The sequence below is a fragment of the Mytilus trossulus genome, unplaced genomic scaffold (assembly GCF_036588685.1).
Source record: "Mytilus trossulus isolate FHL-02 unplaced genomic scaffold, PNRI_Mtr1.1.1.hap1 h1tg000138l__unscaffolded, whole genome shotgun sequence".
In the NCBI taxonomy this organism is placed as follows: domain Eukaryota; kingdom Metazoa; phylum Mollusca; class Bivalvia; order Mytilida; family Mytilidae; genus Mytilus; species Mytilus trossulus.
The window spans coordinates 166,165-194,142 of record NW_026963302.1 but is presented as its reverse complement, the minus strand read 5'-3'; the positions used below and the strand labels follow the sequence as shown (position 1 = coordinate 194,142).

At 30.7% G+C, this 27,978-nt stretch overlaps 2 protein-coding genes across 4 annotated transcripts; one reads left to right on the top strand and one right to left on the bottom strand.

The window, feature by feature from the left end:
* Positions 1–73: 73 nt before the first annotated feature.
* On the bottom strand, positions 74–17,915 carry LOC134700449 (mediator of RNA polymerase II transcription subunit 8-B-like). The gene is made up of 7 exons (XM_063561841.1): positions 17,802–17,915; positions 12,255–12,373; positions 11,478–11,622; positions 10,552–10,692; positions 2,954–3,038; positions 1,275–1,436; positions 74–518 (listed from the first exon to the last, which is right to left on the bottom strand). Exons 1-7 carry the CDS (start codon positions 17,805–17,807, stop codon positions 436–438), a joined length of 741 nt encoding a protein of 246 aa, XP_063417911.1. The 5' UTR covers positions 17,808–17,915; the 3' UTR covers positions 74–435.
* Positions 17,865–27,287, top strand: LOC134700448 (nuclear transcription factor Y subunit gamma-like). 3 transcript variants are annotated; one of them, XM_063561840.1, is made up of 10 exons: positions 17,865–17,978; positions 21,530–21,658; positions 22,704–22,775; positions 23,128–23,241; positions 23,871–23,966; positions 24,452–24,626; positions 25,227–25,291; positions 25,767–25,952; positions 26,443–26,577; positions 27,009–27,287. In XM_063561840.1, exons 2-10 carry the CDS (start codon positions 21,542–21,544, stop codon positions 27,105–27,107), a joined length of 1,059 nt encoding a protein of 352 aa, XP_063417910.1. In that variant the 5' UTR covers positions 17,865–17,978; positions 21,530–21,541; the 3' UTR covers positions 27,108–27,287. The 3 variants fall into 3 exon arrangements, with proteins under 3 accessions (XP_063417910.1, XP_063417908.1, XP_063417909.1); XM_063561838.1 differs by lacking the exon at positions 17,865–17,978 and adding an exon at positions 18,319–18,422; XM_063561839.1 differs by lacking the exon at positions 17,865–17,978 and adding an exon at positions 20,937–21,078.
* The last annotated feature ends 691 nt before the right edge of the window (positions 27,288–27,978 follow it).

The following is a 27,978-nucleotide window of genomic DNA, read 5'->3' as shown; positions in this document are numbered from 1 at the left end:
CTCAGCAACTGATAAATGAGATATACATTTTTTTTATTGACTCTAAATTTTTCCCACATAACTATCTATAATACAATAAAAGAGAGGTAACTATAAAATAAATAAGTTTAACAAAAAAAACTAATTTTAATTCACCTAGTTTTAAGCTTACAAATATGAAATCATAATCAATAATTCTTTTCATAGCACTTGATCATTCATGTCATTGTTGCACTTGTGTACTTTAAGAGAAGAGAGTGGTTAATACAATCTTGCAATCCCTTCTTTTTTCAACCTTCAACCTACTTTTTACATCTTTTTCAACACAAGCATGTCAAGTCTTTTTAAACATTGTACTACAACAACTGGTGTAGAGAAACATCCACCATGCATATCAAAAGTGGTCTTCATTCTACTAATATAGTCTAATCCAAATCATTGGTATTGGTTCACAAATCAAGGTCTTTGATATGGGTGGGTACTGGCTGCAGACTTGATGTTTGTTTTTATGGTACTTGGTGCTTTTCCAATGTTTTGTGCTGAAAACAGAAGAAAAATATTCTGATTTGTTATACTATTTACAACAAAAGATTGTTATATATAATCAGACCATGTAGCTGCAACAAGCTATAAATCATAAATTATGACTTACTGGAAGAGAAATATGTCTTTTAAAATGTTATTGGATTATGCTGTTCAACTTTGTACTTTTATCTTTTTATATTCAAGCTTCACTGATGAGTCATTTGGTAGGCAAAACATAAGTCTGCCATGCATTTATTTTTTTATCAGTCACACATTGATAAGTTCACTTTTCTAACACAGTGCTCTTATGACTATATTTGACTGTAAAATTGACAACTGACTTCGCTTGATGAATTGAATGTAGTTTGATATAAAAATTGATTCCTGCTCATATAATGTTACCTTAGCTGGCAGTTTTTGATCCTCCAGATTTTGATAGACAGAACTTTTGAGAAAATGGAACTAAGAGAGTAGTGAGGCACTACGGTTATCATGATATTGAATCATACAATACATTTAAAAAAATCCATTATTTTGCTTTTCAAGCTAAAATTATGTGTCAATTGGACACAGACACCCTAGCTTATTAATGTAATAGAAATTCGATAAATATTTACTTTTACAAGGGGACATAAATCAAGACCAGTATAAGAGACCCTACAATATTCAATGTTGATCATGGGTCTGCATCAAGTGATTCTTATACAAATTAAAGATGAGTTTGTTAAGATTGATGTATCAAATCATTGAGTGATGCATATCAATCTTACCCTGTTGTTTCTGTTGTTGCTGCTGCTGTTGTTGTTGTGCTGTCATACCAGGTCGAGAATCTTGTCGTTGTATTGATTTTAGTCCCTTACCAAACATCATGGCTGCCACCATGGAACTGGTATCTGTTGATGAATATGTCTGTGCCATCTGGGCTTTCTGATCTAAATACAAAACATTTTTTTCTATTTATAAAGGGGAATAACTCTAGAACAATAAAAGTGACACAACCAATTTCAAACTTTATGTGTTTTGTGTATAAGCATTGTGTATAAGTTTCATAACATTTGTTTGAGGCTAACTAAAGATAGAGAATGGACGGACAGATATACAGACAGACACGAGTAAAAGTTAGTGTCCCCTTTACTAAGGCAAGGGCATATACATATTATGATGCATAACAAGGTAATGTTATAAAATTGAATTGCAAGTTCAAATATAATATATGAATACACATCAGTTTTGAAAGTTGTTAAAGTTAATCTAATATTTTAAATTTATACCTCAAAATTTTGAAAATTTGTTGATACAATTCAAAATGAACCTACCAGTTAAAAGAAAAAAAGTTAATACTAAGTAGTTTTTGTCTAAATTTTAATTCAATCTTCCAATAAAAAAAATTAATCAAGAATAACAAAAAGTAAGTGTTTAGTTTCCACTGAGCTGTGAAAATTGTTCCAAGACATGACATTTTACTAATTGCTGAGGATAAGATGCCCTCCTAATGCATGAACATAGCTGCTACATTAGATTTATTAAACCTTGATGTTCAAATTCAACTTGAAATAGGTGTGTCGGCATGACAGTTATGTTTTATTTTATAAGAATTTAAAAAACTTAAAGGAGACAAAATACAAAACAAGATTTGAGGCTTAATACTGATGGAGAAGCTAGCTTGACAAACCATAAACCTATGTGAGATGGACATTTTGTTGATGAGGCATTTTTTTTTTAACTTTCATATTATCATAATGTTTGCATGAATGTTCATAACTTGAAGATGCAGGTAAAGCCATGAGGCACTCACATTAAAATGTCATGTCTGGTTATATGTCTGTACAACCACCTTTCTTAATAATGATTAAAATATCCATACTCATACATCACCACCATACATGCCATAAGCAACAAGCAAAACTGAATTACATTGCAAATTGAGAGGATACTGTAAACTGACTTATTTTTACAGATACTTTATTTGGCCATTTTAACTTTTTCGGATTTGAGCATTTTAACTTTTTCGGATTTGAGCGTCACTGATGCGTCTTTTGCAGACAAATCGCGCGTCTGGCGTATATACTAAATTTAGTTCTGGTATCTATGATGAGTTTATTTATTTTGCGTTTTACCCTTTCTAGATCACTTCACAGCTATTTAATTTTGAGATTTTTTGACTTACAGGATGAAGTCTGATAAGGAATGATCCAAGTTTTCAATATTCACGCCGATTTATATTCACGCTATTTTTTAACTCGTTTAAGTCTCGATATATTTAATCAGTCGTGAAAATAAGTTGGTTTACAGTAAGTAACATCTTCATTCCTGCTAGCTTAGGGTTATGATCCAGTCCCTTTCTATTCACCCTTGGCAGTTAAAATGCACCTTTAAGATGATACATGTATGTGTAGAATATAAATGAACAATTGCAACATGGTGATTGTATAACTCGTCTTTAACTTACTTGCTTCACTTTCTAATTCTTCTTTGTTGGAATTTATGATATCCAATAAATTACTGGTGATCTTGTTCATTGAGTTCAGCTGTTTCTAAAAATAGAATACACACAATGCTGTATTGCTAATCTCTACACCTACATACCTGCCAATTTTTCAAAACGATCATAGGGGTTTTACGTGCAAGATGGCTCTTATAATCCTACAAAACCTTTTACGAGGCCTTCAAATATATTCTAATATTGTTTATTGGCTTCTTCATACTATTAAAAGCATGTAGCCATTGAAAATTAATTGTTTTGTTCAAAATTGTCGACAAATTGCCCATTCAAATTTTCCATTCGGGAGCCTCCATGGGGAATATCCCCCGCAAATAGTGACAGCTGGCAGGTATGCACCTACAAAGTCTCGACCTATATACATTGTATCAATGCAATGTGCTGATTTAGTGGGTAACCTGACATGCAAAACTTGCCCCCAACAAATCTATTCACAAATTAAAGATTTAAGAATTCTCTACATAACCATGGGCGAAAAATATTTGGAGATTTTTAGGTAAAATTATTGAAATATTCTACTAAAGTGGTGAAATGTAGATATCTCGAACTATTGTGTGGTAAAATTAGTGAGAAATTAAAGTTTCAAGCTGAAATCGTCTTAATCCACACCTGACAACAATCTACAGATAGACGGGCGGACAGACGGACGCAAAGTGAGACGAGACAGATTACAATTGCTCAACTGACCAATATATTATTCAAAGAAAATTTCGACTTTTTTCAGCGATTTTTAAATGTCCTTTCATACTATCTGTTTTTTAATTTTTTGATTTTCGAAGGTCATGCCAGACTGCACTGTGTTCGCCACAAACAACTAAAATCAGAATGAGATGCATTTACGCAGTTATATGTATTTTTTTGGGGATCCCAAGCATTCAGTAATACGGTACAGTATTCGGCTAAATATTTAGGTTGTAAGTGGAGATAAATAATTTAGGCACAGAGAAACAAAATAATAAACTAATTTTTCGCTTGAAACAGTATTTCTATCTTTCATTACGGATATTATAAAAGAATCTCACTGTTTTCTTGACCGTGTCATGATGAAATTGAGAAAGTGAGTAAGGGATGTTTTGGAACTTTGATTATCAAACAAATTGATTATAAAAACCGCAAATACAATGTAACATTGGTATTTACTTTAACTGCTAACCAGATGCTCCGCAGGGCGTAGCTTTATACGACCGCAGAGGTTGAACCCTGAACGGTTGGGGCAAGTATGGACACAACACTCAAGCTGGATTCCGCTCTAAATTTGGATTGTGATTAAATAGTTGACACAGCATAGGTTTCTGACACAAAATGAATGTATTCAAATGAACTTAAAATTTTTGTTTTCTCTTAGAGCAATTCACTATGCTGTTGAATATTAATCCTCTCAAAAAAATGTTTGAAGAAATTTTCTTTTTTATTTATGAAATTTCAAATGAGAAAAATTGAACCCAATTTTTTATTCACATCCCCCTTTCCCTTATTCCAAAACTAATTTCAATTAAAATATTCTAATGGAGTTTGCAACAATTACTACTCATTTAAATACATCATAAAATATTAAGATGTAAAAAAACTGCTTGTTATCACTGAATGGTAAAGATTATTTAAATTTATCAGTTGGTAGTAAAAAGTGAATATACATTGTATATTGTATATAACAAAGACTTAAGTTGATTCTGGACAAAGAAAGATAACTCCAATTAAAAAAAATTATTGCAGATATTTCTTGCTTACTATACTGGACAAAGAAAGATAACTCTTAATTAAAAAAAAAATTTGCTATTTCACAATATTGTGAAATTAGATATTTCTTGACATTGCACAATACTGTGCAATTGAAAAGACTTGCTATTGCACAATACTTAATATAATAATTTTAGATCCTGATTTGGACCAACTTGAAAACTGGGCCCATAATCAAAAATCTAAGTACATGTTTAGATTCAGCATATCAAAGAGGCCCAAGAATTTAATTTTTGTTAAAATCAAACTTAGTTTAATTTTGGACCCTTTGCACTTTAATTTAGACCAATTTTAAAACTGGGCCAAAAATTAAGAATCTACATACACAGTTAGATTTGGCATATCAAAGAACCCCAATTATTCAATTTTTGATGAAATCAAACAATGTTTAATTTTGGACCTCGATTTGGGCCAACTTGAAAACTGGGCCAATAATCAAAAATCTAAGTACATTTTTAGATTCAGCATATCAAAGAACCCCAAGGTTTCAATTTTTGTTAAAATCAAACTAAGTTTAATTTTGGACCCTTTGGACCTTAATGTAGACCAATTTGAAAACGGGACCAAAAATTAAGAATCTACATACACAGTTAGATTCGGCATATTAAAGAACCCCAATTATTCAATTTTGATGAAATCAAACAAAGTTTAATTTTGGACCCTTTGGGCCCCTTTTTCCTTAACTGTCGGGACCAAAACTCCCAAAATCAATACCAACCTTCCTTTTATAGTCATAAACCTTATGTTTAAATTTCATAGATTTCTATTTACTTATACTAACGCTATGGTGCCAAAACCAAGAAAAATGCTTATTTGGGTCCCTTTTTGGCCCCTAATTCCTAAACTGTTGGAACCGAAACTCCCAAAATCAATACCAACCTTCTTTTTGTGGTCATAAACATTGTGTTTAAATTTCATTGATTTCTATTCACTTTAACTAAAGATATTGTGCGAAAACCAAGAATAATGCTTATTTGGGCCCTTTTTTGGCCCCTTATTCCTAAACTGTTGAAACCAAAACTCCCAATATCAATCCCAACCTTTCTTTTGTGGTCATAAACCTTGTGTCAAAATTTCATAGATTTCTATTAACTTAAACTAAAGTTATAGTGCGAAAACCAAGAAAATGCTTATTTGGGCCCTTTTTGGCCCCTTATTTCTAAAATGTTGGGACCAAAACTCCCAAAATCAATACCAGCCTTCCTTTTATGGTCATAAACCTTGTGTTAAAATTTCATAGATTTCTATTCACTTTTACTAAAGTTAGAGTGCGAAAACTAAAAGTATTCGGACGACGACGACGACGACGACGACGATGACGACGACGACGACGACGACGACGCCAACGTGATAGCAATATACGACGAAAAATTTTTCAAAATTTGCGGTCGTATAAAAACCTATTATGTTTGTCATCAAACGCAGCTCTGCCTTTGATACTTTCCTTTGAAGTTATTTATAGAACTTTAATAAAGCGTTGGTCAGTTGATTTATATACTTTGAATGTTAAAAAAGATTGAATGGTCTCTTTTGATACTTAAATATGTTGAAGTCAACCCATGCTTTGCAAATTTTAGGGGGGGCGCACGCCCGCCATGCCCCCGCCTAAATCCGCCCCTGATAATGTATGTAGCAGTTATACTTCTAGGAAGTCAGTCAAAAATTTTCCAAAAAGGTGTTGAATAAACGGGTGAAAAAAGCAGCCAAAATATGGAACTTATTCTGTTTAAAGTTAGATTTTTTTTGTACAGAATTAGGGATATAAAAATATTGTGTGCTCATGAAAATATTATTAAATTGTGGTGAGGATTTACAATGATGTATATATAGCAAAACCAGATGCTCCGCAGGGCGTAGCTTTATACGACCGCAGAGGTTGAACCCTGAACGGTTGGGGCAAGTATGGACATAACATTCAAGCTGGATTCAGCTCTAAATTTGGATTGTGATTAAATAGTTGACACAGCATAAGTTTCTGACACAGAATGAATGTGTTCTAATGAAATTAAAATTTTTGTTTTCTCTTAGAGCAATTCACTATGCTGTTGAATATTATTCCTCTCAAAAAAATGTTTGAAGAAATTTTCTTTTTATTTATGAAATTTCAAATGAGAAAATTGAACCCATTTTTTTTAATCACATCCCATTTTCCCTTATTCCAAAACTAATCTCAATTAAAATTTCTAATGGAGTTTGCAACAATTACTACTCATTTAAATACATCATAAAATATTAAGATGTAAAAAAACTGCTTGTTATCACTGAATGGTAAAGATTATTTTAATTTATCAGTTAGTAGTAAAAAGTGAATATACATTGTATATTGTATATATAACAAAGATTTAAGTTGATTCTGGACAAAGAAAGATAACTCCAAATAAAAAAAAATCTTACAATTAGATATTTCTTTCTTACTATTCTGGACAAAGAAAGATAACTCTAATTAAAAACAAAATTGCTATTTCACAATATTTTGCAATAAGATATTTCTTGCCATTGCGCAATACTGTGCAATTGAAAAGACTTGCTATTGCACAAAACTTAATATGATAATTTTAGATCCTGATTTGGACCAACTTGAAAACTGGGCCCATAATCAAAAATCTAAGTACATGTTTGGATTCAGCATATCAAAGAACCCCTAGATTTCAATTTTTGTTAAAATCAAACTAAGTTTAATTTTGGACCCTTTGGACTTTTATGTAGACCAATTTGAAAACAAGACCAAAAATGAGGAATCTACATACACAGTTAGATTTGGCATATCAAAGAACCCCATTTATTCAATTTTTGATGAAATCAAACAAAGTTTTATTTTGGACCCAAGATTTGGACCAACTTGAAAACTAGGCCGATAATCAAGAATCTAAGTACATTTTTAGATCCAGCATATCAAAGAACCCAACCGATTAATTTTTTGTCAAAATCAAACGAAGTTTAATTTTGGACCCTTTGGACCTTAATGTAGACCAATTTGAAAACGGGACCAAAAGTTAACCAGATGCTCCGCAGGGCGTAGCTTTATACGACCGCAGAGGTTGAACCCTGAACGGTTGGGGCAAGTATTGACACAACATTCAAGCTGGATTCCGCTCTAAATTTGGATTGTGATTAAATAGTTGACACAGCATAGGTTTCTGACACAGAATGAATGTATTCAAATGAACTTAAAATTTTTGTTTTCTCTTAGAGCAATTCACTATGCTGTTGAATATTAATCCTCTCAAAAAAATGTTTGAAGAAATTTTCTTTTTTATTTATGAAATTTCAAATGAGAAAAATTGAACCCAATTTTTTAATCACATCCCCCTTTCCCTTATTCCAAAACTAATTTCAATTAAAATATTCTAATGGAGTTTGCAACAATTACTACTCATTTAAATACATCATAAAATATTAAGATGTAAAAAAACTGCTTGTTATCACTGAATGGTAAAGATTATTTAAATTTATCAGTTGGTAGTAAAAAGTGAATATACATTGTATATTGTATATAACAAAGATTTAAGTTGATTCTGGACAAAGAAAGATAACTCCAATTAAAAAAAATTCTTGCAGATATTTCTTGCTTACTATACTGGACAAAGAAAGATAACTCTTAATTAAAAAAAAAATTGCAATTTCACAATATTGTGAAATTAGATATTTCTTGCCATTGCACAATACTGTGCAATTGAAAAGACTTGCTATTGCACAATACTTAATATAATAATTTTAGATCCTGATTTGGACCAACTTGAAAACTGGGCCCATAATCAAAAATCTAAGTACATGTTAAGATTCAGCATATCAAAGAGGCCCAAGAATTTAATTTTTGTTAAAATCAAACTTAGTTTAATTTTGGACCCTTTGCACTTTAATTTAGACCAATTTTAAAACTGGACCAAAAATTAAGAATCTACATACACAGTTAGATTTGGCATATCAAAGAACCCCATTTATTCAATTTTTGATGAAATCAAACTATGTTTAATTTTGGACCTCGATTTGGGCAAACTTGAAAACTGGGCCAATAATCAAAAATCTAAGTACATTTTTAGATTCAGCATATCAAAGAACCCCAAGGTTTCAATTTTTGTTAAAATCAAACTAAGTTTAATTTTGGACCCTTTGGACCTTAATGTAGACCAATTTGAAAACAGGACCAAAAATTAAGAACCTACATACACAGTTAGATTCGGCATATTAAAGAACCCCAATTATTCAATTTTGATGAAATCAAACAAAGTTTAATTTTGGACCCTTTGGGCCCCTTTTTCCTTAACTGTTGGGACCAAAACTCCCAAAATCAATACCAACCTTCCTTTTGTGGCCATAAACATTGTGTTTAAATTTCATTGATTTCTATTTACTTTAACTAAAGTTATTGTGCGAAAACCAAGAATAATGCTTATTTGGGCCCTTTTTTGGCCCCTAATTCCTAAACTGTTGAAACCAAAACTCCCAAAATCAATCCCAACCTTTCTTTTGTGGTCATAAACCTTGTGTCAAAATTTCATAGATTTCTATTAACTTAAACTAAAGTTATAGTGCGAAAACCAAGAAATTGCTTATTTGGGCCCTTTTTGGCCCCTAATTCCTAAAATGTTGGGACCAAAACTCCCAAAATCAATACCAGCCTTCCTTTTTTGGTCATAAACCTTGTGTTAAAATTTCATAGATTTCTATTCACTTTTACTAAAGTTAGAGTGCGAAAACTAAAAGTATTCGGACGACGACGACGACGACGCCAACGTGATAGCAATATACGACGAAAATTTTTTCAAAATTTGCGGTCGTATAAAAATCTACATACACAGTTAGATTCGGCATATCAAAGAACCCAAATTATTCAATTTTTTATGAAATCAAACAAAGTTTAATTTTGGACCTTTTGGGCCCCTTATTCCTAAACTGTTGGGACCAAAACTCCCAAAATCATTACCAACCTTCCTTTTATGGTCATAAACCTTGTGTTTAAATTTCATAGATTTCTATTTACTTATACTAAAGTTATGGTGCGAAAACCAAGAAAATGTATTTTGGGTCCCTTTTTGGCCCCTAATTCCTTAACTGTTGGGACCTAAACTCCCAAAATCAATACCAACCTTCCTTTTGTGGTCATAAACATTGTGTTTAAATTTCATTATTTTCTATTTACTTAAACTAAAGTTATTGTGCGAAAACCAAGAATAATGCTTATTTGGGCCCTTTTTTGGCCCCTAATTCCTACATTGTTGAAACCAAAACTCCCAAAATCAATCCCAACCTTTCTTTTGTGGTCATAAACCTTGTGTCAAAATTTCATAGATTTCTATTAACTTTTACTAAAGTTAGAGTGCGAAAATTAAAAGTATTCGGACGACGACGACGACGAAGACGACGCCAACGTGATAGCAATATACGACGAAAATTTTTTCAAAATTTGCGGTCGTATAAAAATAGATATTGCTTACTCTTCATGTAACTGCTTCCATCTTGTAAGATGAATAACTTCCCTTCCAAATATTTATGTGACATTACAGATTTCTTGATGTCCCATATTCTTAGATTGTACTTTGTTTAAAACATCAGAATTTTATTTAAAAGCTGACTTTAAACAGTTGTTTTTTCAGTTTATCTTCAATTCTTATCAAGCTTACAGGCTGTTCAATGAAGATAAACATTTGAGGGTACAATACCTGTATGTTGGTTTGATGTCACCATAGTCATGATAGTAAATTTAAAAAAGAAAAATATGCTATATATGTAGTTGCGGATGATCTATTAATACATATTGTAATATAGCTATTAAAAGTATTTTTCTCTAAGAAAAGACTTAATGTTCTTACTTGTGCCATGTCTGCTTGCATTGCAGCTGATTTCTGAACGACAATATTAACTTTGTCCTCGACCTCTGGTTCTGGTTTGGTACGGAGATAGTCTGGTACAACTTCATGGTTAAAACACTGTACTCTTCCTTCTGTTAGTTTCTACAAAGTAATTATAATAAACAAACATTTTTGCATGACTAGTTGGAGATCAATTTAATAATTACATACAAGTTTAGACAGATAAATGTCTGCAATCATTTTCAATACTTTTTCTCCTCATTATCTTTAGGATGTTGGCTCCTCTTGTTTTTTAAGTTTTGTCAGATATTTGAAAATCTTGTATTAAAGTCCTAAGACCATGGACCCTTCATTTTTTCTGCTATATTACATCTATTATTATAAAAGTTTTATATAAAACTTTTTATTAAGAAGCAGAGAAGCGAACATCTTTAAATATTTTTCTTGCCTATTTTCATGATTTTCATTGAAACAAATGAGATAAGCAAATTCCAAATGACCTTTTATATTGTGTCTTTCTGTGTTGTGATGTTACATTATTGTTTCAGATAAGGGTGAAGGTTTGGTACCATGTAAACAATTAAACTGCTGAAATTGTATGCACCTCATGAATCTGATGTTAATTAGTTGTTGTTGGTTGATTTGGTTCATAAGTGCTTCCAATTCTCGTTTCATGTTTTTTTATATAGATTAGACTGTTGGTTTTCCTGTTTGAAAGGTTTCACACTCGAAATTTTTGGGGGCCTTGAAAGCTTGCTGTTTGGTGTGAGCCAAGGCTCTGTTTTGAAGACCTTTATTTGACCTATAATGGTTTACTTTTATAAATTGTGACTTGGATGGAGAGTTGTCTCATTGGCACTCATTAGACAGTCCACATCTTATTTCTATTAGATCATAAAATAATGTATGATTAATCTTTTCAGTACCTCAAGTTCAGCATCTCTATCAGGTCTCAATGCCAGCGGTAATAAGAGATGATTTCTAAGATGTGGTGATCTGTCATTTTTCAGGACTTTACCAAGACTATTTAGCTGACCAGATATCAGAGCAAAATTATCCAGCACAGATGGCCTAAAAACGATAAGTGGTATTTTTAAGACATTAAATACATGAACATGCTCTCCTATTAAAATGAAAAGCATATTCAATTTTAAATATTATCATGATAAAAGCAGATAGTAGCTTTTCAGGTAAGAATTTATACTTCAATAAAAATTGACAAAAAAGTACAATTCATTATTTGCAAGTAACTTGCTTATAATAATTTTAGCTCATTTACAACAAGTACAATGTTTAACCGATCTACATGAACATTTAGATCAAAGTTATTTTTTTGTACACGTTTTTTAATTTTATTCTGCCACACTTACATGTCTAATCATGCTAATCATGTTTACATTTGCCAGATGGTAAACATGGTAATTGTACAAAACATTTGAAATTTTAATAAAATATTTGTCAACATATGCATGGTCAAAGAAAACGCATCTTATTTTAGGATTCCCTGGTCTTGTGATCTTTTTCTGCTTGATTCTTATTGTCTCTTCATTCATTGAACTGCCCAGCTCCTTTGTAATTTCTCAGTTGTGTTAAGAATTGTATTATGCAGAACTCAGTGTTTAAAATTTATCAATATGATCATGTGTCCACACTTTGTCTGTTGTCTGAAGGAGCATATAAACCATTAAAACATAATGTCCTACCAATTCAATGTTTGATATTCATTTTCAAGCTTAAAGAGAAACGATGCAATGGAATTTTTGATATCCTGAACTCTGTGGATCAAGGCATCTACAGTGGCTTCTAATTGCTTTTCTTCTTTCTGGAAAAAATCAAATGATACATTGTACAAAAAAATGTATATGTACATTGTAGTAGTAGTCTTGGTACATTTGTAGTTTGTAAAGCTATTAAAACCTGTCTTTTCAGAATATTCATACATGACATACATTGTATTCAGCCATTTACTGGTCTTAGCTGAACACTAATTTTAATTTCACAAAATTTATGTACTCTTATGATAAGTTAACCCTTTCATGCCAAATTTATCCTTTTGACATCCTTGTGTGCATGCCAAATGTATCCTTTTGACACACAGGTATAGATGCCAGATTTGAATATATCCTTAAAATGATACATAAATTTCTATTTTTAAACTACATCATACATTTGTACATGTATCACATTCAAGATTGTAACTTAGAATGGTTAGTAAATGAGAGTCAACATCTTCCTAGGTTTATAGCTTTAATAATAAGGATGACTGATACCTGAAATGAATACACAGTATGTTAGTAAATGATTAGTTAGTTAGAACTAAAGTAAAAACATCTTTCATTTAAGGAATGATATAATTAAACTGTCAAAATAGTTTCAATAAGTGTAAAAGTTTAACAGCCAAAGTGAAAAAATTTAGACCAAAACAAACAAGGCAGATGAAAAGAATGACAAAGTCAACTTTCTAGTTAATTTACTAATGAAAGCATTATAAATCAACAAAAATCATTACTTAACAAACTTCATAAAATGTTGAAGGTTGGTCTTGCCAATTTTCAATCATTTGTGTCTGGCAATCCATGCAAAATAATGTTTTTATATCGCTTTTTTGATCGACTGAAAAGTAAATAAAAAAAATAAGTTTCCAGCATCGTGTTATATATCATTAGATTCCTATGATTCTTAAGATCATTTCATTTTTTTCCTTAGTGTTGTCATGTTCAGTTTTTATTTAAAGAGTGATAAATCAATGCTAAAAATAGAAAGCCAGAAATTGATCTTGTTGTGCATTAAGTCACAGTTCACAAGCTGTTTTACTGTCCCATGTTTACTTGCCTTGGGGTTATGTCAATAATGCCAAAAACAGACTACATCAGACAATGTAGAAACAGATAAAAAGCCTTTAAAAGGGAGTCATTACATCTATAAGACATTGATCAGTTGATAGACGGGTTCCCAACCTGAGAAATATAATTATATGGCGACGAAGTCCCCAATTACGGTAGAAAAATCAATAAAAAAAAAATAAAAAATTGAGAAAATTTCCCGAATTTTTAATTTTTCATTCTACTAATGAACCCAAAATCGTTAACTTTTTTTTTCAGATCCACTTCTTGTTCCGGTTTTCCCCGCATTTGCACAGATATCTGTCTTGTTTGCATGAGACTTTGAAAACAATTTATATTTATCAGTCTAGCAGGGATGGGGTAATCGTAATCTGTAATCGTAATCGATTGTAATTGATTACATTCTTTCAAGTAATCGACAGTAATCTGTAATCGAAGACATTTTCGATTACATGTAATCGTAATTTAATCGATTACAGCAAAAATTTGGATGTAATCATCGATTACTTTTCGATTACATTTCGATTACTTTAGTATAATAGTTTGATGAAAAATAACCTATTTCAGAGGAAATTATGTATGTTATCACTCTGTAGTATAGATAAAAAATTATATCTTTCTATTGTCTCAAGCTGCATTATGAGTAACCAGATCCCCTACTTAAATTTACTTTATAGCTAGCTTTTCAAACAAATGGATGTATGTGCTTGTCAATAATTCAAGAGCTTTAATATTTAAATAAGAAAATAGATTTGAAATAATAAAATAGATCTTAAAAAAGAAATGTGTCCATCTTTTGTTAAGTTCTGTACTACATGTTTTTAAAGGAGTAAGCTTATTTGTATTAACTTTTCTGAAAACAACATTTTCAATCAGAGTTGAAATTAAAGTTGAGAATAGATAAACAGTTGATTTCTTAAATGTTATGATATACATGTATATAAATTAAATTGAACCAGATGCTCCGCAGGGCGTAGCTTTATACGACCGCAGAGGTTGAACCCTGACAATTGGGGCAAGTATGGACACAACATTCAAGCTGGATTCCGCTCTAAATTTGGATTGTGATTAAATAGTTGACACAGCATAGGTTTCTATCACAGAATGAATGTATTCAAATGAACTTAAAATTTTTGTTTTCTCTTAGAGCAATTCACTATGCTGTTGAATATAAATCCTCTCAAAAAAATGTTTGAAGAAATTTTCTTTTTATTTATGAAATTTCAAATGAGAAAAATTGAACCCAATTTTTTAATCACATCCCCCTTTCCCTTATTCCAAAACTAATTTCAATTAAAATATTCTAATGGAGTTTGCAACAATTACTACTCATTTAAATACATCATAAAATATTAAGATGTAAAAAAACTGCTTGTTATCACTGAATGGTAAAGATAATTTAAATTTATCAGTTGGTAGTAAAAAGTGAATATACATTGTATATTGTATATAACAAAGATTTAAATTGATTCTGGACAAAGAAAGATAACTCCAATTAAAAAAAAATCTTGCAGATCTTTCTTGCTTACTTTACTGGACAAAGAAAGATAACTCTTAATTAAAAAAAAAAATGCTATTTCACAATATTGTGAAATTAGATATTTCTTGCCATTGCACAATACTGTGCAATTGAAAAGACTTGCTATTGCACAATACTTAATATAATAATTTTAGATCCTGATTTGGACCAACTTGAAAACTGGGCCCATAATCAAAAATCTAAGTACATGTTTAGATTCAGCATATCAAAGAGGCCCAAGAATTTGATTTTTGTTAAAATCAAACTTAGTTTAATTTTGGACCCTTTGCACTTTAATTTAGACCAATTTTAAAACTGGACCAAAAATTAAGAATCTACATACACAGTTTGATTTGGCATATCAAAGAACTCCAATTATTCAATTTTTGATGAAATCAAACAATGTTTAATTTTGGACCTCGATTTGGGCCAACTTGAAAACTGGGCCAATAATAAAAAATCTAAGTACATTTTTAGATTCAGCATATCAAAGAACCCCAAGGTTTCAATTTTTGTTAAAATCAAACTAAGTTTAATTTTGGACCCTTTGGACCTTAATGTAGACCAATTTGAAAACGGGACCAAAAGTTAAGAATCTACATACACAGTTAGATTCGGCATATTAAAGAACCCCAATTATTCAATTTTGATGAAATCAAAACAAAGTTTAATTTTGGACCCTTTGGGCCCCTTTTTCCTTAACTGTTGGGACCAAAACTCCCAAAATCAATACCAACCTTCCTTTTATAGTCATAAACCTTGTGTTTAAATTTCATAGATTTCTATTTACTTATACTAACGCTATGGTGCGAAAACCAAGAAAAATGCTTATTTGGGTCCCTTTTTGGCCCCTAATTCCTAAACTGTTGGGATAGAAACTCCCAAAATCAATACCAACCTTCCTTTTGTGGTCATAAACATTGTGTTTAAATTTCATTGATTTCTATTTACTTTAACTAAAGTTATTGTGCGAAAACCAAGAATAATGCTTATTTGGACCCTTTTTTGGCCCCTAATTCCTAAACTGTTGAAACCAAAACTCCCAAAATCAATCCCAACCTTTCTTTTGTGGTCATAAACCTTGTGTCAAAATTTCATAGATTTCTATTAACTTAAACTAAAGTTATAGTGCGAAAACCAAGAAAATGCTTATTTGGGCCCTTTTTGGCCCCTAATTCCTAAAATATTGGGACCAAAACTCCCAAAATCAATACCAGCCTTCCTTTAATGGTCATAAACCTTGTGTTAAAATTTCATAGATTTCTATTCACTTTTACTAAAGTTAGAGTGCGAAAACTAAAAGTATTCGGACGACGACGACGACGACGACGACGACGACGCCAACGTGATAGCAATATACGACGAAATTTTTTTCAAAATTTGCGGTCGTATAAAAATAACACAAAATCCTTTGAACAATGAACCAATGACTATGCATAGCAATTCTTTTTAGAAAAAGATACATGTATGCCTTTGACACTATAAATATATTTTGTACATAATTTGATTGAAGAAGTTACAAATCTTAACAAAATTCTTGCCTTTACTAATGAATGATCAAAGTCTTCTAATCAATAACAAACATACTTTGTTTTTATTTCAATTATCTTATAAATGTCTAATTAAGAAGGAAATTTACAATATTTAGCCCCAGGTTATAGATTGCACTCCAGTGGCAGTTAAATAATCTTTAATTAGGGTGGTAATCCAAACAAAAGGTTTAAATTATGAATGTCATTATAAAAATAAATTTTGATCTTTAAAATTAGCTGAACTAATTAATTATTCTACTTTTTTTTATATTTCCTTAAACATTATTATTAACTATGCTAAAATATTTTTTTAATAAAGAGTAAAAACAAAAAAGCTAACGTAAGTCAGTAAGAAAGCTTAATTTTTGAAAAAACAATGAGTTATGAATAAGTCATTATTGCAATGCGATGACATGTTTCATTTATGTTGAAAGTAAAAATTTCAAGATTTTTTAAATATTTCTACTCTTCATCAAGAGATTTGATTTTAAAAAAAACAGCTATTAACTTATAATTTAGAAACAATGCTTTGAATGATGCATTTTGTAAAGATCTTTATTTCCACTTTCCAAATGTTGAGCAATATAATTGTGTTTTCCTTGTTATTTTTTGTTGAAATGTTGAAGTATGTAATTGACAGTAATCGAAAAGTAATGTAATTACTTTTGGTAAAGTAATCGATTGTAATCGTGATCGATTACATACTAAAATTTGAGTAATCGATTATTAATCGATTGCACAAAAATCCTTCATGTAATTGATTATTAATCGATTACATTTGTCAGTAATCGTGCCCATCCCTGCAGTCTAGTAAAATATAAGATTTGATCTCAATACCAATTCAATTTTAATAATTGTTTGATATGAAAAAAACGTTACCTGATGAAAGCTTTTCTTTTGTTTACATCGAATATGACGTCATAACTTAAAGAACGTCACAGCTAATTACCTAACAACAGAACCAAAATCGTGAACGTTACGTAAGGTGTTTCGGTTTCTTTTATCAACATGATTGAACTAAAAAAAATAAAACATATAGACTTCTTCCCCATTCACAGGTTATGCCTGCCTCATATTATGTGTACAATATAAGACCAATGTCACATAATAAACTCTTTTGTATGATGCTTAGAACATGGGCAAGATACTAATAGTATTTTGCTGTCAAACACATGCACTTTGACTTTGTTTACATGATAATCGAACAACATAAACTAATAAAATTATTTTAAGTTTTCTTTTTAAATTTTTTCAACTCCAAAATCCTTCAAGGATTACAATGCACCTCTTCCTTAAAGTGCATGCCTTTTTTATAACTGTTCCCTCAAAACCCACCCTGTAAAATTATTTTTTAACCTGCATTTTTGTTTTTCAATATAATTTCTTGATTTATAAACCGGAAATGCAATACCGAATTCACGCATGCGCAATCGGAAGATTTTACCAAATCGCATATCAGCCATATTTTGAAGGATCTGAAAAGACAGAATTTTATTATATAAAATTTATATCAAGAATATTCGAGACTGAAAGGTAACTGTTTTGAAACACATATACTTCCAGGTTCTACATGAAGCTACTTTGAACCAATCCGCGCACCTTGTTTCATTGAATAATTCTTTGTTCTCATTGGTGGGTAGGTCAGTGTTGATTGGGTGTCGATTCCCGACCAATTTATTGGTCCACTCTTCGACCCAATCTCCAATGATAATTTACAAACATTTCCCTGTATTAAAGAAGTAGCAATTTACAAATGAAATAAAATGTTTCTCCAAATATACTTTCTGTGATTAGCAGTCATGTGTTGACAAATATCCCCTCACGGACAAGACAAAAATGGCTTCCTTTGCTTTCTATTTTTAGAATGTCACTACAACATGTACAAAAACAAATTCTGAAAATGAATTTCCCATATTTTATTAACCTTTGGTGTTATCTCATTAAATATTGGAACTATGCAGAATGAGACTGATCAAAGTAAGACATTGATATACATATATTTATATTCAATTTTATTCATTTTTGTACAAGAACAACCCCTTTTCCCTCTTTTTCATGCATATATTTGTGATATATATTCTATTCTATTCTATTCTATAGAAAAATAGTTCTCTGAAATAAATAAATGTCACTCAATTTAGGCTATCATACTTCAGCTGTGGATCCAGAATTTTTCATAAGGGGTTGGGGCCACTGACTGCCTCAGATGGCCTCACAAGTCATGCCTCATACAGTGTTTCCTTATAGAATCAACCATTTTTTCCCACAAAAAGGGGCCGTGCTTAAATTACAAAAATAATTCTTTAAATATGTTCGGAAATTTTAAAAAAAGAAAAAATACCTGTTTACTCTTTATATCTTTAGCTTTATCTTCGAGTCCTTAAATATACTAACAGCTTCTACTAACCCCACATCTTCGAATGTCTTTCTGGTCTCATAATAATTGCATAATAATATATTTATATATATATTATCCTTATTTAAAGGTTAAAAAAAAAATAGGGAATATGAAAAAGAAATACGAGTTGTCTCCCTGTTTTCCCTCTAAAATTAAAATTGACATTTTAAATTTAAATCTCTGCATTTAAGTTTTAAATGGTAACAAAAATTTTATAAAACCATAATTTACAATTTTCATGTCATATCGCTTTCATGTTTGACATTTGCATACCTCAAAATTTGAAGTAAGTAACAGCAATAAAATTTTATAAATACCTTTGAATAAAAGTATCAAAAAAGTGATATAGTGTGCATTGAAAACACTTTGTTTCAATCTTCTTTTTTGAAACTACTTCTTTTTGGGCAATTAAACTACTAGTCAGTAGTTTTTAAATATAAGTGAATATCTAGTGTGTGAAATATTACAGATGATGGTCTTGGTAGAATGACATGACTGTTTGTTCTCTGAGTATGTAATTTTCGACCTGTTACCAAATCTGTGGTAGGGCTTCTGGTACTGGGTCAAGTGATTACAAAGAGAAAAATCATGCTGACAATCACATGAATCTGTCCAAAATGTGAATTCTAATATGATGTTTAATTCTAATTGCAATAAAACTGGGTTACATGTGATTGACATGGGAATTAATTTAATTTAAGATCCCTCTAGTTTTTATAAATTTCTGATATGATATTGAGAAGTTATTGAACTTTATTCTTTGAAAATGCCACTGTTGTATCATGCGTCATGGGGCACAGCTGTTTATTAGTTTATTATTAAATATAAACATGTTGAATTGTTGGTTTTCTATAATGTTTTAGTAAATCATATCAATATACATGTAATAGGTCAAAATTGAAGTCATGGAAGTACAAAAGTTATAAGGAGTAGGTCCAGTAATAGCCCTTTTTGGCCTCAAAATATAGCAGTTTTACAAAATTGATAAAATGTAAACTTTTAGTTTTTTATTTTCAACAGTAGAGTGCTTCTGCTACATAAATATGGGCTATTTTTGACTATACAATGAACATATATTGAGTCTGGCACCTTAAAGTCATGCTAAATTACTGAATTCTTCACAATTCTAGCATTTTAGTTAAATTTAGATGGTTTTCGTGTAAAATGAAAGTGGCCGCATTCGTGTTCATCCATAAAATTGAAATGTAAGTTGTATTTGATGATAATACATAACATATATATAAAGGTTGAGAATGAACACGGATGCGGCCATTTTCATTTTTGACAAAAACCATCCGAAAAGTGACATTTTCCGGCATACATTTTTGTATTTGGTTGATTTTTCATATTTAAGCTTGAATCATGGTCAAAATCATTTGTCAGATGAACCTGAAATTTGAGGCCAAAATCGGTCCTTACTGGACCTACTCCTTTGCCTATCAGAACATGCAGAATAGAAATAATTCTGTCATGCCATGCTCTAAACATGTATGCTGATTTTAACTTGGGTAGGTATTATTTTCATCTATATGTAATTATATAATTAACACTCAGTATAAAGATATTGACAAATATAATACATGTACACATGTACACATGTTAAAATTAACATTGAGCCTGGCATGAACAAATTGTATCTTAAAAGATAAGCTAATTTATAATGGCATGAACAAATTGTATCTTAAAAGATGAGCTAATTTATGATAATATAGACACAACAAAATGATAGAAAGGCAGTCAAATTTCTCCAAAAAATGTCAACAATTGTAAGCTTTTTTTCTTCTTAAACTGCTCATACTGGAGTTTTTGACTGTTGGATATTGACTGAGTGCCTGAATATCCTAGCTTCCACAGAGCAGAGGGCTTTTTGCCCATTATTCTCTATTCCCGATTCTAAGTCATACCCTCATGTGTCCTATTTTTACCAATTTTGAACAATTGCAATTCAATTTAAGGTACTGCACCTTGTTAAACTTGACTTCAGGAACTGTACTTTGTGTTAAGCAAGCTAATCAGGACTTTTCCATAATAATTTTATTTCCTGAACTTGTAACAGGATATATGTTCTTGTAATGTAAAACACTTACACATATTATTTCCTATTCATGCTATTGACACAGATGTTTATCATGTTTTTCATCAAATTAGTACAACACATATACATGTACATGTATATTGAAATACTGTAGGGAACATTTGACCCAGGGATTATGCAAGAAGGATAAGATTTTTATGGTACAGTATGGTGGAACATAGTTATTTTACTCAAATATGCTACAGTTAGGACAGTATATATCATGTATATGGAAAGTTTAAATCAATATAACAGTTCATTTGTCAAACAAACACATACAATGTATATATCATGTATATGCATCATGTGAAAAATTAATGATTTTGATCACTATTTCTTCATGCTTTTAAAGTTTTTCTACAAGGCAACTGGTCAACATTTTAGAGTTTACTCTATTTTTAATTGCATGACCAATGATATTAATTAGGTCTTTTCCCTTGACATAGACCCATTTATCATTGCACTTTTAAATTTGTTAATTATAACATGTTTTTAGAACACAAACAAGGAAACGTCAAATAAAATCTATAGTGACATGATATTATTATATAATAGTAATTAGAGGGAAATTTTGTAATAGACAGCAATTTCACATTTGAAATCTATTTACAGAGAGTTTCCAAGATGGAGTACCCAACATCAGGACAGTCTCCTAATGCTGCAACAATAAGTGGTGAAGCTGCAGCCATGTTGAACACATTCTGGCCTGATGCAATGAAAGATATCAGAGACCTGAAAAATGTAGGTACAAATGTACTTTTGTATTAGCAAATTTGATAATCATGCATATGTTAATCATTTTGTTAATTGGTAAAATTTTAACATGGCTCAATAAAACAACTTTAAGAGTGAAAAAGTGTTTCCATCAATACACCAAAATCTTCTTTCTGATTGAAATTCACATTCTGTGTCCACTGTACTTTGCTGATATGAAAAGGCTCCATTCTACTCTGTTTTTTTACATGTTTAAAGACTATCCTCTTGTTTTTCATTATAAGAAATTATATAAAACAATGCATTTATAACCTATGAAAGAAGATGAATTAATAAAATACTTATTATTTTCATGATACATTTGGTAATTAAATATACAAATTTGAGGGGAATCATGTGCTTAGGTTATTAAAATATCAACAATTTTGAGAAACTAGTCCTGAGGGACATAGTTGAAATTGAACAGTAAATGTTACCCATGACCTATTTGTTTCACTGCCCTGATTAACCAAATAAAAATACTGAAGTTTTGGGCAACCATATACATACAAAATAGAACCCAATCTATCATACAAAGAATCCCCTGGACATTTTTACATGTTAAAAAATATATTGCAAAAAAAAATTATCTTATAATATTTATTTTTTCACCATACCAAATGCATAATATATATTTTTTTTGATAAGAGGAAAAAAACTTTTAAATTGCATGTGCATGTTTTTTTAAAAACAGGTTAATCAAGTAAACATTAAAAAAAATCACTACACCCAAGTCATGCAAGTGTTTTATTTATATATTAGTGGAAAAGACTTTGAAATTTCATTTGTATGTCTTTGAAAAACAGGAACATAATGTAGATGTACTAAATTCAAATTTTCAGCAACAACAAAAATAAAAATGTTCCGTATAATTCATTTTATAATTCTGTAGATATGCAGTTGACATGTGAACTGTCATAACCTGTAGTACATGTACAGCATAGCATTTTTTTCTTTTCAAATATGAAGTAATGCAATATTTTGCAGAGTTGTCTCCCATTGTACAGTAAAAATGATTTATTTGTTTTTTTAGGATGATTTCAAACAACAGATTCTGCCTCTTGCCAGAATTAAAAAGATCATGAAACTAGATGAAGATGTAAAGGTAGGTTTTATTTTGAATATTCATATCAGGGGCATGCCCAATGTGAGACCCTGTTCTAATAGCATAATTTATAGGTAAAATTACAGCCAAACAAATAAAGAAACTTTAATTTGTATACAATTTCCAATTTGATTCCAAGGAAAAATTATTAAGATTTACATTAATATCCTGCTCTTGCTGTGATGTAGTCTGTTGTGCTGACCTGGCCTCAAGCTAACAACAATCGATCAATATGTTGTACATTTACATAAGCATGTGTTATTTAAGAAGTTTGTTAATTAGTACAGATAAGTTTGTGAAATTATTTTGCTCAATAGAGTCTTAACTAATAATTTTTCTCCAATCTTTATAGATGATTAGTGCAGAAGCTCCAGTATTATTTGCCAAAGCTGCAGAAATATTTATCAGTGAGCTGTCACTAAGAGCCTGGATACATACTGAGGACAATAAAAGGAGAACATTACAGGTATGATATAAATTTAAAAAAAAAGGATACTGATAAAAGGTATAAATGAACCTGACATCAATCCAACAGTAAATTTTATGAGGAAAAAGAAAGCCAGGGTTTACATCAATAAGACTGCAGTCTTACAATGTGAACACAGAAAAAAAAACATAGCAGTAAGAAATTATTACATCATATAATCAAGCCTGGAATTTCTTGGTTTAAATTATGTTCAACCTGTAGCTATTCTTGTATAATTGAAGAGAAGAATTATAAACACAGTAAATTTAAACTGTGAAAAAATTATGAACATGTACACATATAAATGTAGTAAGATTTCTTTTTAAATCCTTTCTTTACATAGAAGTGGATCATTCTTTTTTCATCATATAGTCAAATATACATGCAAGAACCTGTCTGCAATGAAAATACTCTGGTTTTCAAAAAAGTACCAGTAAGCTAGTACATCAGTTCTTCTGTCTGACATTCTGAACCGTCCTTGGAAAACAGAATGTGTAAAGGTCAACGAACTCAATCTTGAGAGATTTTATTAACACCTTATTATTATTTAGTAGTTATTCAGGTTTGTATTATAAAATGTAGTATGAACTATGACTGTGCATATAAACTATTTGTTTGTTTTTCTTTAGAGAAATGATATTGCCATGGCTATTTCAAAGTTTGACCAGTTTGATTTCCTGATAGATATAGTACCTAGAGATGAACTTAAACCTACCAAACGAACCGTAAGTGGTTTGATGTAGTAACTCAAAGATCTTTAACTTATATTGCAGATTCATAATTATTTGTAGGATACAAATTTTCTTCGATTTCTTGGGGTGTATGTGAACTACAATTTAAATGATCAACAAAATACGAATTTTCGATTGACTTGCAATTGCATGCATACTTTTTTAAATCCATGAAATCAAATGTCAACAAAAATGCAATTTTTCCTTAATCTACTTAATAATTAGTCCTGAGTATAAATACTGTAGATGGATCCACATTAAGCAAAAATGTTAGTTTTTATCAATTAAAAAAACAAAACTAAAAATATTTTTAGAAAAGGCTATTCCTGAAACTCAGTGATATTAATACTAATGAATACGTAATTATGATTGACTGTTTTGGAGATGTAAATTTAAAAAACATTTTATATTTGAAAAAAGTGTAAAATACAATGAGATTGATAGACACTAATTATAACCCACAATGATTTTATTTCCAGGAAGACACGTCAAGAACTAACAACATGTTACCAGAACAAATACAGTATTATCTACAGCTAGCTCAACAACAGGCACAGCAAGCACAACAAGCCCAACAACAGCAACAACAAACAACACAACCTACACAACAAGTCACCACACAAGTGTCACAGCCAACACAAATACAACTGCCAGGTACACTAAAAATGTCATCATAGCAGCTAACTCCTTTCTTTATTTCTTTTGTTTGAGCTTTCAAATTTGGAACACCCCAATATTATGTAAAAAAATTAGTTTACATCAACATAATAGTCCTAATTTTCTGATGCAAGTGGTTTATTTGAGCAATAGTCATGATAGTTACCACTACTATGTCACCAAACCAAAGTTAAAAAAGAACTTTAAAGAGTACATTTGTCCTGTGTAGGACAACTTGGTATCTTGTAACTATTTTAAACATATGTTCAGGGTATATGTAGCAGATGTGTAAATACATTTTAAGACACAAGAGACAAAACATAATTAAACATGTTGCAGAGGATGCAAAACAGTGTACAGAGAATATTAAAAGTTGTTTAATTTTATAGTTTCTTATTAAATACACCATTAGTTTCACTTACATAAAACTGTTGATGCATATTATTGTTTTTATAAAAGGAAGATATAACTGAACAAAATAGATTAATAAAAATTCTTAACAGAAAAAAATCAGTAAAAGTAGATATCAGGGCCATGTTGTTCAAAAGTGTAGTTTAATTTTGAAATTAGAAAAAAAATATTTGAATATCCTTTCAGGTGGACAAATACAGAATGTCATACAGCAACCCTCCTACCAAATACAGTCAGCTTCTAATACTCTTGTAAGTCATCTTAAAAATGATATTTGTAATTTTTCAAGTATTCAAAAGATAAGTTGTGAGGTTAAGTAATTTGATTTGATAATCTATCATAAGTTCATGAAGTTGAATTAATTCTACTAGATCATACCAGATTTGAAGGAGAAATTGACTTGAATAATGAAATCTGAGCTCATTATTACAAATAATATCAACATTCATTTCACCAACATCATAACAAAAAAAGTAGACTTTTTGATATATAATAGATTGCTCTGACGTCCAAAAATTGCTTGAAAATTGACAACTCTCATTCTACAAGGAACATGTTTGTCAAAGCAGATTTAAGCTTTCTTGGTATTAGTGAGGAGAAATGATCAGTTACTCTCCAGGATACATATTTATACTTCAATCAATTGCATATAGCATCACAGGTTCAGACTCCTCATTGGTCTTGTCCAGAATTGCTCTTTTAGATAACTTCAATGTTCTCTTACAGCAACAGCCACAGGTGATTCAGATCCAAGCTCCTTCTGTATCACAACAGCCACAGGTACAGACTGTGCCAAGTAACCAACAGATTCAGCAAGTCCAAGTTCAACAACAACAGCAGCAGCAACCCCAACAACAAACACAGGTCTATCAACAAGTCATAACAGCTAGTGGAGAAGTACAAAATGTTCCTGTAAGTTTTTTTAATATTTGTCATTATACATTGTATATTTATTTGAAAGTCATATTTGATCAATAGTTCTTTAACGGAAATATTTTTTTTCCCATTGAAAAATGAATCTTAGTACTTTGGATTCATTATTATTCCTTGGATACCAGGTATTGTGGATTTCATGGGTACAGGTAAACCAAGAATTAAAATATTCAACTAGGTTTGTATGTGGACTTCGGCAAATCCACGAAAATAAATATCCTCTAACATTCAAGTTTTCCTTAATCTTTGAAAATTGGTACCCACTAAAATATTTGAATCGACAATCATGACAATATTCTCTTTCTGTTTTATCATACCAATTAAACATTTGTTTGTAATATTATGATTTATTTTTCATATTATCATGGTATCAAGAAATTAATATAAGTCAACATATTTTAAATGATGTACCTACAGTACCCAGGCATAGTTGTGTTGAATTTTATTGTATACACTTTTTACCTTCCAGATACAATTAACACCAGCACAGCTACAAGCCATACAGATGCAGTTACAAGGAAAACAAACCAATCAAAATGTTATTATTCAGCAAGGGGCACAACCAGCTGTTCAAACAGTGTCAGCAGATTCTCAATTTAATCAGGTAAATGATTGTTATTTTAATGTCTCCTCTATTTACAAAGGCTTTGATATTACTATTATTTGGTAAATACCAACAAAATTGTCACAATCGACACATTTTTTTGCAAGATAAAATGTTTACAAAGTTATAATTAGTTTGGTCAATGATAAATGTAGAAAAGTTCTGAATTTTTTCTACTGCCCTTTTAAAATTTCCAAGGTTGTACTTGATTGATGAGAACCAACCAGGTTCCATCTGTTCTACAAATAAAACAGATGCAAAATTTGCAAGAAAGAGAGGTTCTGTATTGTGTACTGACTTCCTTTAATTATTAGAAATAAAAACTTTTATTATATTGACATTTCCTGATAGTTGATTTCTAAAATTGTGATTTTTATTTTCATTATGATCTAAGGGAAATAATTCAAACATATTTTTTTTTAATTTTACAGCAAATGTTCCAAATTCAACAGCTTCCTGGACAAAGTGGACAGCAGATTTATATACAACAATCTGATGACCAAACAGACGGAGCGCAAGATGTGTCATAGCTTTATTGACAAATATTTTAATTATCAAATCATGGTACATTGTTAAAATGCCATATTGGTGCACATTTTCTACATTGACATTCAAACCATGTTTTAAGCCAAAGCTTTATTTATTTTGCATTGTTCAGTTCATAAAAAGTTTCATTATTTCCAGGAAGAAAATCTGAGATATGTATATATGTTCCGGACCATATGAGTATTTGGACCATACGCGTATGGTCATGACCATATGCGTATACTCATATGGTCCGACCATATGAGTATGATACTCGTTTGGTTATTAACGGGCCGGACCATATGAGTATTTGGACCATATAGGTATTTGTTTTTCAATAATATGCATTAGAAAACTTTATATAAAACAATGATTTCTTCATGCAATTGTACTATTTACAATTCAAATAGCATTAAATAGTTATGCCAAAGCTACTTTTCATCGCTAATGGCATTCTTGCCTGTATGCGTAGGGTGACATTTACTTCCATACGGTACCATAGCTTTTCTTGGGTCCTTGGTCATTCCAACTTGTCTGCGACGTTTTTTAAAGAGCTCTAGATCTCCAATATAGTAACAAGGCTGAAGTGCATCATATCACCAGACAACTTAGAAAATTAAACTTGGGTCCTTGCCGGTTACATCATTCATTTTTAACAACCAAACACGTATTGCTATAAAAATTCGAAATATTGCACTGCTAAATACATGCTAATTATATAAAGTTTCAAAAGTAAAAAATTATTAGACTCTTTATCCTGTCGACTTTTTTGTCAGTTTATAGTAAAACGATTTCTTGTGTATCAGAGTTCATTAAGATATTTGTGGAAGTCATCTTCCCAGGTTGACGTTTTGCCATTCACTCGTAATAACATAT

What these genes read in the sequence shown, in the direction of transcription:
- LOC134700448 (XM_063561838.1), top strand. An exon ending in TTAAACCTACCAAACGAACC is followed by an intron (nt 23,967 to 24,451) that starts GTAAGTGGTTTG and finishes TTTTATTTCCAG; the next exon opens with GAAGACACGTCAAGAACTAA. An exon ending in GAGAAGTACAAAATGTTCCT is followed by an intron (nt 25,953 to 26,442) that starts GTAAGTTTTTTT and finishes TTTACCTTCCAG; the next exon opens with ATACAATTAACACCAGCACA.
- LOC134700449 (XM_063561841.1), bottom strand. An exon ending in TGCAAGCAGACATGGCACAA is followed by an intron (nt 3,039 to 10,551) that starts GTAAGAACATTA and finishes TTCTATTTTTAG; the next exon opens with AAACAGCTGAACTCAATGAA. An exon ending in AGAATTAGAAAGTGAAGCAA is followed by an intron (nt 1,437 to 2,953) that starts GTAAGTTAAAGA and finishes TTTTGTATTTAG; the next exon opens with ATCAGAAAGCCCAGATGGCA.